We start from the raw sequence: 17,026 nt of genomic DNA on the forward strand, positions 1-17,026 counted from the left end.
ATACATCACATATCTCTAAGAAAAAAAAAATACTCAAATATAACTCAAAAGATTTTCTCATGGATCTAATTTGAAAGAGAAAATCGAGTAGAAAAACAGTTGTATTTTTAGATTTACAAAATGCATCACATATTATTAGAAAAATTAATGAGAATGATGGAGGAAAAAAAATAAGTGGAGTAAATATTTTTGGTTTTTTTAAACTTGAGAACAAATTGGGAGTTGAATAGAATTACTTGGAAAATATTTCGGAGATGAAGGCTTGGAAGAGGACAAAAACTTTTCTCTTTTTTTTTTAACAATCTTTTCTCCTTTTTCATTAAGTATCTTTGTACTTCTCAGTTTAATTGGTTTTTGAGGTTTAATGTTACTTGTAAATTTTAATTCATTAATCCTAATATAATTTATCTTTAATATATATATTTTTTTGTTCTACTTCTAGTTTTTTTATCAGATATTTTTATTTATACACAGTTAAATTTTGAAGAAAAATAAATTTGTTCTTATAATTTTATTTAGAGGGCAGATGTACTCAAACGATAATTGGGTCATTTAACTCAAATTTATTTTATAAGTTCATGTTTTATGACAAATTGTGAAAGATGAAAGGGGAGGTAACACAGTTAGCTAGGAAAAAAAAAAATCTTAAGATTGTTAGTTATTCAAAGGTCAAGAGTTCGATTTTCCCTCACGACTTTGTAGCTTTTGTGAAGGTTTTTTTTATATAAAAAATAAATTTTGAAAGATAATTCAAAATTGACTCCAATATCAGGACTACTAATATCATGCATATTCTTTTGGGATCCAACCCTCTATTTGTCCAAACAAGATCTGAGCCGTTCATTCAAGAGATCTCAGCCACTCATCAAAACTGATCTTAATCTCAGCCTTTAATAAATGAGTTTGATTTTATACATTTGTTTCATGTAGTCAAGCGTGTAGAAATCTAAATTTAATTAAAGATGTATCCATCACATGAAAAGCCGCATAGTAATTCAATAAAGTGTCCACACGTTTTCCCGTCTTTCCACGCAGTCTACGCGTTTTCCCAACCGAATAGGCACCGGATATGCTCCACACGAATAGGCACCGGATACACTCCACGCGTTTTCCCAACCGTTTAAATACGCTCCACACGAATCTCAAAACACACATAATACTGACCCCTACAGCACCCCGAATAGGCACCGGACACGCGTCACGCAAAAGTTGGGATATCTCACATGATACAGCACTCCCAATAGGCACCGGACACGTGTCACGCAAAAGTTGGGATATCTCACGAATTCGCATCCTCTGAGATATCTCATATGGTGCGTGACTTTTAAAAAATCTCAAAAGTTCAAGTACGTTCTGCACAACTCTCAAAGCTCAAATAAAACTCACTCCCATGCTATCTCCGAATAGGAACCGGACACGTCGGTCATGCAAAATATGAGATATCTCAGAGGATACGCACTCATATCTCGCAGAATAAGCAAAAGTTGGGATATCTCAGGGGATATATTCCCGGATCTTCCGTGGCCCTGTTTAATGTGGTTATTTGTGTTTCCATCTATTAACACCTCGATTGAATTTATTGATTAATACATTATTACAAAATCAAATAAATATTAATCACATCTAAAAAAAGAAATCAAAATAATATTTCAATTCCATTGCAACGCACGGACACTTAACTAGTATTTAATAACAATCACTCAATATGACCTCCATTTTACAAATAATAGATTAAAATTTGAAGTATGGTCCCCATTATTATTTTTTTTAAATAACAACTCCATTTCAGATCGAATTGATCTGAATTTTAATCTAACAGTTCTCATCTACACTGAAAAGTTGAGTTACGTCTGACTTTAAGAGGATCCTCCAAATGCGAATTTTTATTAGAAACCATAAATAAAGAAATAATTTGTACCAAACCAACTTGATTACTTTATTTTTTACAAAAAAATGTAAGAACTGAGATGTCATTTCGGTCCCTTTTTTTTGGACCAAATTGTCATTTTAGTATGATCCATTTTCATAGATTTTGAGAAAAAAAAATACACTGAAAAATTGTGAAAATATTTAGGACAGAATTGTCATTTTGATAAAAAAAATTAAAAATTCGGGACTGAAATGACATTTCAATTCTTATGACTTTTGTAAAAAAAAAATAATCATGTTGGTTTGATAATTTTTTTTTTTAATTATGGTTTATAAAAAAAAGGGAGCTGATAATTGTCTCCGCAAGCTCATCCCCACAATATCCCCGCACATACTGCCAAAAACAATCATGGGGGGACCAGTAAATAAAATAATAATCATTAAATATTTATTATGAAGAATAAAAGTATTTACCACTGGTTGTAGCAGTATTAACTACTATTCGATGAACTATATTTCTAAAGGGCCATGATAATTGCCCCTCCCCCCCCCCCCCCCCCCACTCTTATCCTCCCATTATCCCCCCAATTTTATTTGTTCAATCTCGTCCACATTTCTCATGATCTATAAGGAATTTTGCGAATCTAAAACCGCGAACGTCTTCTACGCAATTTTATCTTTCAAATGAGATCCATGATGACATACTTTCGAGCTCGTCGTCACACAAGTATTAATATCAAGTATTATAAGTATTTATACATATGCATTGAAGTATTTATATCTATGTGGTCAACTATTTTTGTTAGAGAAAGGTTGACGCATGGATGATTGGGGAAGGTTGATGCGGAGATGCGGGGTCCACGATTGGGGAAGATAAATACTTACAAGCATAGGTATAAATACTTGCACGATGAGGTATAAATACTTGTGTGGCGATGAGCCCGAAAGTATGTTATCATGAATCTAATTTGAAAGATAAAATTGCGTAGAATACGTTCGTGGTTTTAGATTCTCAAAATTCCTCATAAATCGTGAGAAATGTGGACGACATTGAAAAAAAAAACCACCTAAAAAATGTATATGATTTTTCTCCCTATGTAGTTTGAGTGGTCTCCCATATAATCATATCAAGTTAGACATGTAAGTATTAATATCTTAGTTTGCAAGTATTAATTAATTATCTTTCAAGTATTTTATACCTATGAATTTAATTAAACTTGGAATAGCACATTGTTTTGAATAAATTTAATTAAACTAGTTAGTTAAGTTAGTTTATAGAAGTTAAACACGATTGGGGAAGATAAATACTTACAAGTATAGGTATAAATACTTGCACGATGAAGTATAAATACTTGTGTGATGATGAGCCCGAAAATATGTCATCATAGATCTCATTTGAAAGATAAAATTGCGTAGAATACGTTCGTGGTTTTAGATTCACAAAATTCCTCATAGATCGTGAGAAATGTGGACGACATTGAAAAAAGAAAAAAAAATACACCTTTAAAAACGTGTATGGAGGGTTTAAGAAAGGAAACTGATATGAGTACCCGCGCTACAGTACCCACACCTAAACTGCCATAACTGTTTGTGGGGACCAAACTGCCATAACTGCACTTCAGATCTGTAACTTTTTTTTTAATATTAATAGTCAAATTTTAAAGTATGTAGTCCAAAGAACACAAGTATTTATATATATATAGTAAACAATGTAAATGATAAATTAATTATTTTTAAATAATCGTACCCGCACTTTTTTTTGAAATTTATGATGTCGTACCGGCACCTAAACTGCCATAATTACTTGTGGGGACCGCAACTGTTCTAGATCTGTAACTTTATTTTAAAATATTAATATTCCAAACTTGAAGTATATAGTTCAAAGAACACAAGTATTTATATCTATATAGTAAACAATGTAAATGATAAATTAATTATTTTTAAATAATCGTACCCGCACCTTTTTTTGAAATTTCTGACGTCGTACTCGCACCTAAACTGCCATAATTACGTGTGGGGACTGCAATCGTTTCAGATCTATAACTTTTTTTTTAATATTAATAGTCAAATTTTGAAACATATAGTTTAAAGAACACAAGTATTTATATCTATATAGTAAACAATGTTGTAATTTTTACATAACTGCTTGTGGGGATCTAAACTGCCATAATGTTGTAATTAGATCCCTCCTCTTTTTACATATGACACTAAAAATATTAATATCTAAGTATTGAAAATATTTATATCTATGCACTGAAGTATTTATTTTTATGAGGTCAACTATTTTTGTTAGAGAAATATTGACGCAGAATTAGTGCCGAGGCTTTGAAAGGGTGCTGCTGGAATTTTAGAATAATAATTAGTTGAGACTATATAAGATCTTTTAAGAATAATAATTAGTGGACACAATATAATTAGTGGGGACCATAATACATTATTCCTCTAAATGCTGGTACTGTAGTGCGGATACTGTAGTGCGGGTACATAAATGATTATTCTTTAAGAAATGGGGGATGATGGAAGATGAGAGTGGAGGAATTCATATAATTATTCATAAAAAAAAAATTCTCCAAATGCTCCTTCAATATTTCCGTGCATTCCACTCCTGCATTCTAATTCTCCGAATGGTGACTGGTGGTTTCCAGTGACTTACAAATGGAGAGAACAAAAATTCATATCGGTGCTCCATATATATAAATATTCTACAAGTACGAAGCCACTTGTTCTAATCTATTGTACAAAACGATTGGGAAGCCACCCACCTAAAAGGTATCAATTCTCAATTATCCATGAAAAAGCGCAAGTGATCGATCTACATTTGGTTAAAGTGCAGAGATTATGGGGATGAAGAAGAAAACCTTCATGGCCGCAGCCTTTTATCTTCTCTGCTTCCTCTCCTTGCTTGTCGAGGGATTCGACCGAAGCGACTTCCCTGATTCCTTCCTCTTTGGCACTGCCACCTCTTCTTATCAGGTTCTCTCTCCCTCTCTCCTCTCTTTCTTTTTGAAAAGATTGCAAGAATCATAAGCAACATATAAGATCATATAGGTAGAGCCACATAACATCCATGCGTTTCGCCCTAACAGAGCAATTGCATCACTTAAAAGAAAAAATACAGAGCAATTACCAATTGCATTTCAAATTTCCAATATTTGCTACTAAGACCAAAAATGGAGTTAGGCAATTATATGATTATCCACATTTGGTATTAAGAAGAAGAGCATCTAATTAAATAAAAAAAACGAGAAAAGGTTCTTATCCATCATGTTTTGTCCACCATCTGTCCACAAACATTATCCACTCTCAATTTAACTGTCTATAACTATCTTCGCTCCCCACCGTTAGACCACCTTCTAACGGGCTCGCATGCCTATTTAAACCTCTCCTTCCCCGATCGTTTATTTTCAATTTTTGAAACGATGAGATCAGATCGAGTCTCTCATCTACCTTTAGCTCTCCGATCAAACTCGCGCTACTACAGTTTCCTCCTCTCCCTCTCCCTCCTCTCCCTCTCTCTCTTTCTTTTCTCCTTGCTCTCCGATCAGATATGGTCCGGATCTATTATTACTTTCTTCCCTAATCCTAAGAAGTGCTTCAAGTACAAGATGCTTACCCTAGTGCCTATAATATAATATTTAGCATACGGCTTGATATTGACATATATATAATATAATATTTAGCATACGGCTTGATATTGACATATAATATAATATTTAGCATGTCTTTATTACTTGATATTGATATGTACAAAAAATATTTGGGTAATTATAATATCTCCCTCTTATCCATCCCTCATTCATCTTCCAACTAACTAACTTTCTATTTTAACTATAACTAACATTTCTAACAACCTTTTATTTCTTTCCTCTTTCCCTCTTCTTCTTCCACATCCATCTTCCTTTTCCACATCCATCTTTTTCTCCCACCTCCCTCTTCCACCTCCACCTCCGCCTCCCTCTCCCACCTATGCCTCCGCCTTTCTCTCCCACCTCTGCCTCTACCTCCCTCTCCCACCTCCGTCTCCGCCTCCGTTTTTCCATCGATAAGCTCTCTCCATCTCCCATCTCGAAATAGTAAATACGATAAGCTCCCTCCCTCTCGTACCTCCACTTCTGCCTCCGCCTCTATTTTTTCCATCTATGCCTGCAGCTCCTGCTCCAACGGACGTTCTGTCGGAGATCATCGGTCACTCCATCTCAATCAAGTACGCCTCTGCCGGGATTGAATACTTCAACATGTATGAATGAATACTTCAACGTGTATGAATGAATACTTCAACGTGTATGAATGAATACTTGAGCACGCCTGTGCCGGGTCAAATCCACCACTGTCGACCGTATCAAAAAAATTTTGTATCTGTGGATGCAATTAATCCCTTTCATGTCTATGTTTTGTTTCCTCATAAAGTATAGAGTTATTTGCAAAGAAGAAAGCTTTATTAATGATGAATTAAGCCGCTGTGTACTAAGAAATGATATAAAAAAATTTTGTAAAAAAATAGAGGTATACGAATGAATATTTCAATGTGTATGAATGAATACTTAATATCTTAAGTATGAATATTTGCATGACAAGATATGAATACTTGTGCAACGGATAACTCGAAAGTATGTCATCATGTATCTCATTTGAAAGATAAAAATTGTGTAGAAAACATTCGTGATTTTAGATTTGCAAAATTCCTCACAAATTAATCGTCAGAAATATTGTTTAAATTAAACAAAGAAGAAAAAATCATCTCTAAAAACGTGTAAAAGATGGATGAGTGATGTGTCCAGTTTTTGTATTTATATTTGCACGACGAGGATGAATACTTTCAAGATGAGATATGAATATTTGCGTGATGAGATATGAATATTTGTGCAACGGACAACTCGAAAGTATGTCATCATGAATCTCATTTAAAAGATAAAATTGTGTAAAAAACATTTGTGGTTTTAAATTTGCAAAATTCCTCACAGATCGTCAGAAATATTGGTTAGATTGAACGGAGAAAAAGAAATCACCTCTAAAAACGTGTAAAAGATGGATGAGTGATGTGTTAAGTTTATATATTTGTACTTGCACAATGAGGATGAATGCTTTCTCGATGATGATGAATACTTGTGCAACGGACAACTCGAAAGTATGTAATCATGGATCTCATTTGAAAGATAAAATTATATAGAAAACATTCGTGGTTTTAGATTTGCAAAATTTCTCACTGATCGTTAGAAATATTGATTACATTGAACGGAGAAAAAAAAACCACCTCTAAAAACGTGTCCAGTTTTTTTTTAAATACTTGATATCTTAGATATGAATACTTGACGTGTTATAGATAAATACTTAATGCATTATAGATAAATACTTGCGCGCGCCAGTTGTAAAATCTTTCAAATATTAGATGGTCCCCAAATAGTAAGTGCCCCTAGGTAGTTAGTAGTTATTCAAATAATTAATGACTGGGGGATAAATGAGAGATTGTTGCGGGGGGAATAGCTAGGTGCTCCCAAAATGTTTAGCATGCTTTATGACTTGATATTGACATATACAAAAATATTTAGCGTGATCTTGTAAGCATTTCTATCAAGGGCACGGGTATAGAAACATATCCAATATTAATTTAAATTATATAAAAAAAAATATGACATGAAACATTCACGGATGTTATCTGATAAGTTCCAATAATGTTCGCAGGAGCATGTCCGAAATTTTTATTTATACCCTTTTAAAAAAAATAAATAAATCAAAACACTTTCAAAATAGGAGAATTCAACATTTAAGTGAATCGCTAAGCCAATCTGCAGTCTATTTATGAGAGGTCCCAGATTGGCTTAGAGTTCTCTTAAAACTATAATATATTCAATATTACAATGTATTTTTTGGACTTTTGGGAGCCGCTAATCCAATATGCACCATTCCCATAAATGAGTTGCAGATTAACTTGGCGATTCAGGTAAACGTGGAATTCTCCTATTTTGGGGGTGTTTTTTTTTTTTTTTTAAATGCTATTAGGGAGCTTGTGCTGCCATTCCCAAGATTTGTCTCTAGCTAAAAGTAGTTATTTAGTCCAAGTTTATTCTTAAATATTGTTGTGGACTATAGTACTGAAGTGGTATAATAAAAGACCTAAACATAGGTGAATATAATATTTCTGTTTAGATTCTGACCATCTGATCATAATCTGCACGAATATTAAAGAGGCCTCGTGCATTTCATCTGGACATAATTGGTCCGAATCTTGAACAGATGGTCCAGATTTCCGAATTTTTTATTAATAGAAAATAAATAAATAAAATATCGAAATAGGGGATAGCTTTTGATTTTTGTCGAAAAATAAGTAGACCAGGTCCGTTTACTTCGTCCAGCGGACGGGACTAATTATACCGTCCAACTTAATTTAATTAACAATCAAATTAATTAAACTCAGCGGAGAGAAAAGAAAAAAAAAATCCGAACGGTATAATCCAACCCGCCTGGGGTTTAAAAAAAAAAATGAGACGGTATGGTTAAACCCGTCCGGACTCCGGGGTAAGAAAAAAAAATGCGGTTAAGGCATATCCAAATAATAATCTGCGACAACAAATACTTTTTAAGTACCATTTAATTTATACATTAATTTAATTAGCCTGGTGCCGATTTCAACTTATGTAACAGCTGCACTTCGTTTGGAGACATTCATTATATTGACTTTGTGGTTAGTCAATCCTTGATTTATAACCAGATGACCTTATTACCTTGATTAATGGATCATTTATAATATATTTTATTTTTACTTGTATGGTAACAAGTCAAGCATCAATAGTTTTATAATACACGGTTTATATATGCTTAATTAACAAATGCATTCAGATATATATATACCAGTGCAAATCTTTGTTTATGTACTATTTAAGTATGTACATTCAAAGGCTGTTAGTGTCGGCTGATTAATCGGTGACGGTGGCCAAACCGTCACGCATATCTTTAACGGAGGCATGTTTGCGGTGAAAAACGTTTAATCGGCTGTTTTTCCCGATTAATCGGCCGTTTTACTGATTAATCGACCGATTATTCCCGTTTATTGCAGTTTATTCTAATTTATTTCAGTAATTTTTTTCACATTGATTTTTTTTATGTGATAGTGTGTGATAATAAGTTTTATAAATCATGTATTGCGGTTTTGTTTATGCTTGGACATACATTCAATATTTTTTGTATATGTTTTTTCTTCTTACTTACTTTAAAATTTATTAATTCTTCTTCTATTTATTTATCATATATTTTTCTTACTAATTACTGATGTAATTTTTTCAATTAGTACGACATATTCATTTATGAAACTAAGTTATTATTATAAACTAAATTTAGTGATTTTATGTTGGAATGCTTCATTTCTTTCACATAATATGTTATTAGTATTTGAAAAAAGTTTTAACTCTTGAATTTATTTTTTCATTAAATAAATGTGTTACTGACACATGTAAAGTGCTTGTGCGTTAAAAAAAAAAGTGCAATGTCATGTTATAATAATGAAATTAAGTTAAATTAAGTTAAATTAAGTTTATTTGATAAGTTTAATGAGTTAAATAAATTATTTTTAATAAATTATGATATATATAAATAAATTTAATAAAAACGTTAAATTGTCCGCATAATTCTGATTAATTGGCCACATACCAATTAATCGCTTGACGGTACTCTGTCCGTCTGACAACCGCATACCGTTATTTAAACCACTGGTGTGTGTATATATATATCTATGCTACCCTGACACTCCTAGAAGGTCACCGTACCCGTGTCCGACACGTATCCGACACCGACACTCCTCTGACACGGCCACGATACGTGTCAGGTACGCCAGCTGGCGTGTCAGATGAGCTGGCGCGTCCCTACCCTCTTGATACAGTCTCCGACACCTCGTTGAATGCGCTGATACGGTTGGACACGGTCGGGACACTTCTAATTTTTTTTTTATCTCCGCAGATTGCTCATGGAGTCCTGTCCTAAGCTTTCACAGCATATATAATTATTTTTTTCTCCTGGACCTGGTCCAATACACCCCGCCAACAAAGTAATAATTAGACTATTTTTTGCTCTGGGCGTGATTCGAACCCAAGCTTTCCTGTTAAGAGCCAAAATACTTTCTCACTGTAATAGACTATGTTATGTGTTACATTATAGTAGGTATGGTATTTAATTCATACTTGAGTAAGTCTTTGTACAAGTTTAGTTTAAATTTAATATTAATCTAAATATCATAATTAAAATAGAAAAATAATATATATAATAGCCGTGTCGTATCCTCTATTTTTGAGAATTGCCGTATCGCCGTACCCGTGTCGTGTCCGACACGATACCCGTACCCGTATCCATGCAACATAGATATATATATATATGAGGAGGGTTCAAATGCACCCAAATTTTTGTGCACCCAAATGTACTCTATCTTTCAAATCCTTTTTCTCCGTTTTCAAAGTCCGAATAGTCAATCCGAACCGTTAGATGCGATCTATATATTAAGATGTGCTTGGAGACCAAATTTTACATTTTTTTGGAATTTTTTTACTATTTATTAAACACTTTGAAAATCGCTGATCCAATGGTCCAGAAAATGTAAAATCAGCGATTTTCAAAGTGGCTTAATAAATAGTAAAAAAATTCCAAAAAATGTAAAATTTGGTCTCCAACCACATCTTAATATATAGATCGCATCTAACGGTTCGGATTGACTATTCGGACTTTGAAAATGGAGAAAAAGAATTTGAAAGATAGGATGCATTTGAGTGCACAAAAATTTGGATGCATTTGAACCCTCCTCTATATATATATATATATATATATATATTGACTTGATCTAATGCTGCACCAGTATGCTTCTGATAACGAGGAATGGCGTGCTCCTTTTTTTAAAAAGAAAAATTCATTTTGGCATCTTTCATTTCAAGTGCACTACTATACTATAATTATAGTATAGTTAGCTGTTGAGGATTAGTTGAACGTGTGTTTTCATTGATCCTTTTTATCCGGGTATTTTCGCTGGGGACGGGATCCCTTAATCCGTCTTTTTTTTTTTTTTACCTCAGAGCCCGGACGGGTTTAACCATATCGTTCCATATATATATATATTTTTTACTCCGAACAGGTCAGATTATACCGTCCAGTTTTTTCTTTCCTCTCCTCTGAGTTTGATTAATTTGATTATTAATTAAATTAAGTCGGACGGGATAATTAGTCCCGTCCGCTGGACGAGATAAACGAACTCGTTCTACCTATTTCTCGACAAAAATAAAAAACTATCCCCTATTTCGATATTTAAAAAATTCGGTCCAGATTTTGGTTGGTAGGTACCAAATTGTTCTCCTACATGAATAGGATAGTTTACATAATTATGTCAATTAATTCTGATAGCGAAACCTAACCACTGCCAAATACCTTCTGGCCCAGTACACGTAATATTTTGGAACCGTTAGTATTAAATATTATTAATTAATCTGTCTCAACTGTTGACATATCTAATAAATGTACTATTTAATTAAAAACTACAAATATTTCAAATAATTTTGCAAGACAATATTTTGTATATTTTAGTACAAATATACATGTGTAGTCAGCCTTTGCTTTTTTCATTCGCAGATTGAAGGTGCTTATTTGCAAGGAAACAAAGAACTAAGCAATTGGGATGTTTTGTCCCATATACCGGGTTTGTTTTTATCAATTCCAAAGAATAATTAAGTCATCAGTTGCATAAACAATGGATTAAGCAACTGTTGAATTAACAGATCAGGGTTGTAAAGAATAATTAAGCCAGTACTTGTGGAAATATCAATTCCCATGATATCTCATATATATATATATATAGGGTGATTGTTTCTATTCATCAATGAATAGCAGCAGAATAGTTCAGAGTTTTGGATCTTGCAATTTGGATCATACATTTCAACATCAGTTCCCAAAAATGGGGCCAGGATTGAAAAAAACCATTATAAGACATCAGTTGTTTCTTTTCAAGATGTGAAAAACAAGCATATAAGACCCCTCTTGTATCTACTGAAACCATAAGGTTTTTCGGTTTTGTAATAACAAGTGATTTGTAATATAAGCAACTTTTTATTTCTTTTGAATTAGGAAAAATTGACGATAGTAGCAATGGAGATATTGCGGATGACCACTACCATCTCTACATGGTGAGTTGAGAAAAAACTGAAAAGTAAAGGAACCAAAAATAATATTCTTCACAAATAATTCCAATAATTCTCAAATGTCTAACTCAGTCCTGAAATTTTGGTGCAGAATACATCTTTTTAATACACTTGTAGAATATAATGGGAAGAATATATTTTTTCGATAGTTGTTATATTTTTCATATCATTTACATAATTTCATCGATGTAATTGAAATAGAATTCGATGTTGATTTTTTATAGGATGATATCGAGTTGATGCATTCTCTTGGGGTCAATTCTTATCGATTCTCAATTTCTTGGTCCAGAATTCTTGCTGGTAAGCTAGTATTATTTTTGGCTGATTTATTTTAAATTTCTATATCTCTCTAGCAGGTAAAATAAATAGTACCAGATATTAGTTGAGAACTAAATTTTCATGGTAAATGGATAAACCTTTGATTGCCTTAAAGCATTTGACAATTGGTGCTTCAATAATTAAACTAAAAGGACACTTGAAAGATCAGGAAAAGATAAAAGAAGGGAAAAGAGTTAAACCGAGATATTCGTGAAGTGACTAAATTTGAATAACTATCAAAGTTCAGTGACTTAAGTTGAATAAATCAAGTTTGTTAACTTTTCTGAGGTGAAGTTCGTGATTCCAAGAAATTCACCCTAAAAAAGTTGAAAAACACAGATTAAATAAGGTAGCTAGGTCCACAGAGCAAAAAACCAGACACTATGCATAAAGTACAAATATGGAGGATGGCTTAATCCAGAGATTCAGTACAAATATTTTTTTTTTCTTTTTTATTTCTTTTTTTATTTTTGTTTAGTTTTATTTTATGTCGTGAACTGGATAAATTACAGAGCATGATGCATTAAGCCAATTTGTCTTTGCTTGCTTGCTTACATACTCGTAAAAATAGAGCTAATGAATAGAAACCACCAAAACAAGGCACATAAGTAATCCTTATTTCTACAAGAAAAAACACAAGTGATCACAAAAAAGAAAACAAATAAAATGTTACTCAATTTTTTTTGGTTTACAGGAAGGATTTTGGGTACTTTGCAGAAGTATGTTTCAGAGAATTTGGCGACCGAGTGAAATACTGGGCAACATTTAATGAGCCCAATGTCATGATTAAAAGGGGATATTTGGTTGGTACATATCCCCCTCTTCACTGTTCAGCACCATTTGGTGAGTGCCTCAGCGGAAATTCATCTGTGGAACCATATGTTGCTGCTCATAATGTCATACTATCACATGGAATTGCGGTTCAAATATATAAGAAAAAATATCAGGTATGTAGATGCATATTATGTAAAGTCGTGGATCTTGGTACTTTACCAGTCAGCAACTCTGATGCTTTGCATCATTGCATGAAGTTCAATGAAATTCAAGTATGCTTGATTGATTTACATAGTATTAAATCAATATCAGGTATATGTGTATTCTGATTCTGGTGCTTTACATAAAATTGATTAATGTATGTTAAATTCATAGGCAAAACAAGGTGGTAGAATTGGTATTGTAATGTCTGCAACCTGGTATGAACCGCTAAGGAACTTGACAAATGATTGGGTGGCCACTAAGCGACTTCTTGCATTTGATGTGCCATGGTAATTTGAGACAAATCATAATGATTAATTTTCATCAAAAATTTAAATTAATTAGAAAAATAATAATGTACGATATTAAACTAAAGTAAAATTCTTTTTTAATATAGTACCACAATGAACTAGGTTCACATATAGGGAACTCAAACTGCTGCATAGCTCTAATTTGAAAAACAAAAGGCTGCAGTATTGTGGTACTGCTGGTTAACTCTGTAATTACTGAAAAAGAGGAACTTATTCTATATAATTCTCTACAGCAAAGTTCATTTGATTTGTATTACTCACTACAAAGTTCGTATTGACTTACTATACTTGTTTGTTTAAGATGTTATATTTTCTATCGAACATTTTATTGGCAAATTAATTAGTTGTATATAAATGCATATATGTCCATGTCTGTATAGAATTTTTATCGCAGTTGATTTCAGAAACTTTTTACTATAGTATCAATTCAAATAGAAAATTAGATTTTGACATATGATGTTAATAAGATAGTTATACATTCGGTCATAACATTATCCTTTAAAACATGACCAACATAGAGAATATCATAATAAAATTTGAAAATTTCAAAGAACACCATATATTTGTCTGATTTTACTCTCTTACTGAGTACAGGTTTCTCGATCCAATCATTTTTGGAGATTACCCTTCAGAAATGCGGCAAATATTAGGCTCCAATCTGCCAATATTCTCATCTAAGGATAAGAAAAAACTAAGGTACAAGATGGACTTCATTGGTGTAAACCACTACACTACTCTATATGTGAGGGACTGCTTGTATTCTCCCTGCGAGGTAGCGGATTTTAATGGAAATGCCTTTACATACACTACAGGCGAGAGAAATGGCATCCCCATTGGAACCCCTGTAAGTGCAAAATGCAAATAATGTGGTTTCTCTGATTTCATCTGACAATTTTATGTTAATAGCTTCACCCAGAACCTCAGGCTCTTGATTGAAATGAAGAATTAGTTAAGGTGTGTCTGTTTGTGTAGGTGTTAATTTTTAGGTCAACAAAGTTTTAGGACCTTCTGTTGTTTTGCCAATTTGATTGAACAAGTTGAGTTGATAGTATATCAGGTCCAGTATAGTTGCATATCCTCTGAATTTGGTTGTTCTGAAATTTTGCGCATGCACACATTTTAATTAAATTTCTGTTCTGGGTATATGGGTAATTATAACACAAATATTGAGGTGTCTGGGTATATGGGTAATGAAGCCCGGCCATGCACATTTTCTTTCAAGGCAAATGGGGTGGATATTTGAAAAATTACTCTTTAGTGCCACTATCTGATCTGTTGGTCCTGCTGGAAAATTAATAATTTGAACCATACCCAGTCCATTGTGGTACTGGGTCTGTTCAGATCCAATTCATATTTGGTCGGGTTCTAGTAATCATATATAGGGGGGCCTCCTAATTCAAACTTCATATTTTTCATGTTTTTACAGACTGCAATGCCAACATTCTATGTTGTTCCTCATGGTCTAGAAATGATGGTCAATTACATCAAGGAAAGATACAACAACATGCCTATGTTTCTCACTGAAAATGGTACATCATATATATCATATTTATGACCTTTCTACTCCTTTTCAAGTCATCATGGGTCTTACAATTTTCCTAAACAAGGTTATGCACAAGGCGTAAGCAACTACACCACGGTGAAGGATTTCGTCAATGACTTGGACCGGGTGGATTATCTGAACAAGTATCTTGGAATGCTGCTTAAAACCATCCGGTAAAACATATCTCTGCACTTAATTAGTTACATTAAAGAGTTAGGGTATTGATTTTTGCTACAAATTAATTAAGTCTCTTTTCCTAATGTCAACAATCCTAATACATTTTAGTTTTTATATGTACTTTTTTATGTCATATATCTTTTTTATGTACTATGTTAGGGTTTAGGGGTTTAGGTTTCAGGGTTTGAGGTTTAGGTGTAGTTTCTACACAGCATGTTCCAAGTTAGAAAAAGGAGGAGAGTTCGTAATTGGTTTGGCGAGCGAGCGGTAAAAAAAACCTCTTTATGGAAATGAAACCCTCACAAATTGTTGCTGATTTTAGTTGGATTTCATTTCTAGCCTACCTGAACTTGTTTGGTAATAAAAGGCTTTGAATATTATTATTATTATGTTAGTTGCAACTTAATTAATTCTTGAAATTAATAAATGTGAGCCCTCTTAATATAGTGAACTTATTAGTTTACCTTTGTTTATATAGGAATGGAGCAGATGTAAGAGGCTACTTCATATGGTCCATAATGGACAACTTTGAGTGGCTCTATGGCTATACTCTCAGATTTGGGCTTTACCATGTTGACTTCACCACACAAGCAAGGACACCTAAGCTATCTGCCATGTGGTACAAAGAGTTTCTTCAAGGGTCAGATTCACTGTTGAAAGCAGATTAAATTATAGTAAAACAATTGTATGTAATTTCAAAATTACAGTTCTTTTAGATAAAAAAAAAAAAGAGGCAAATGAATTTTAAAAATTAGCTACCTCTTTTGAATAAGCCAATAAGGATTTTTTTCCATATGAGGCAAACCTTACATTAAAAAAAAGAATAATGAGATTTATAGTTGGATGCTATTTTGTAAATGGACTTGCTTGGTTTTTTTATTTTTTATTTTTTATCATCTATGTACAGTGTAATTATGAACATATGGGAAATAACATATGTACAGTGTAATTATTAACATATGGGTATATATGCCTCCTTATTTAGAATGCTTCTGTAATTAGAAATCTCAATGCTCAACACAAGTTAACAGTACAATTTTAGCACAACCCAGATTTTTCTGCATGAATATTTACTGTGTATTCTGATTTTTAAATTTTTTTTATGTTTTATAATATTATGTCTATTTTCTGAACACATATGTTCGACAATTTTGACTGAACTTGTATGTTTATACAGTTGACAAATGTTGGAAAATATTTCCAAGTACAGAAATAAATAGACTAAATACAGGCACCAAACGAATACATTCAGACTGATTAATCCATCCGACTCTTACTTTTACGGACAATTCATCATTATTAATAGAATATATATAAGAGATAATAATATAGTTCGTACAAAATATAATAAAATTTACAACACTAAACATTAATTATACGAACTAACATTTGTGAATGATCAACCATCATTATTTATAATTATTCAAACAAAAATCTAGCTTTTTAAATTTCTATATTCATAAAAGATTCATATTCCAATTCGAACTAACAACATAGATTATTGTCTTTTGTTACTAAATTAAAGGCTAGTTCTCTCATATTTTAAATTATACACTAGTGGAAAATGTACAAGTAGTATCGCCTCATTAGTGAACGGGTTGATCACTTTCAACTAGCTTCATTTGCGAGAACTTGGGAGAGGAGATGGAGAGCGCATGGACTACTGTTAG

At 32.7% G+C, this 17,026-nt stretch overlaps 1 protein-coding gene across 1 annotated transcript; it reads left to right on the forward strand.

The window, feature by feature from the left end:
- Positions 1–4,641: 4,641 nt before the first annotated feature.
- On the forward strand, positions 4,642–16,321 carry LOC144561411 (beta-glucosidase 18-like). Its single transcript, XM_078310374.1, has 11 exons — positions 4,642–4,842; positions 11,467–11,533; positions 11,959–12,017; positions 12,257–12,364; positions 12,708–12,778; positions 13,045–13,297; positions 13,500–13,615; positions 14,231–14,480; positions 15,063–15,165; positions 15,244–15,352; positions 15,835–16,321. The coding sequence occupies exons 1-11, from the start codon at positions 4,708–4,710 to the stop codon at positions 16,022–16,024; spliced, it is 1,461 nt and encodes a 486-aa protein (XP_078166500.1). The 5' UTR covers positions 4,642–4,707; the 3' UTR covers positions 16,025–16,321.
- Positions 16,322–17,026: the final 705 nt, after the last annotated feature.

This window comes from Carex rostrata, chromosome 11, assembly GCF_964058835.1.
Source record: "Carex rostrata chromosome 11, lpCarRost1.2, whole genome shotgun sequence".
NCBI lineage: Eukaryota > Viridiplantae > Streptophyta > Magnoliopsida > Poales > Cyperaceae > Carex > Carex rostrata.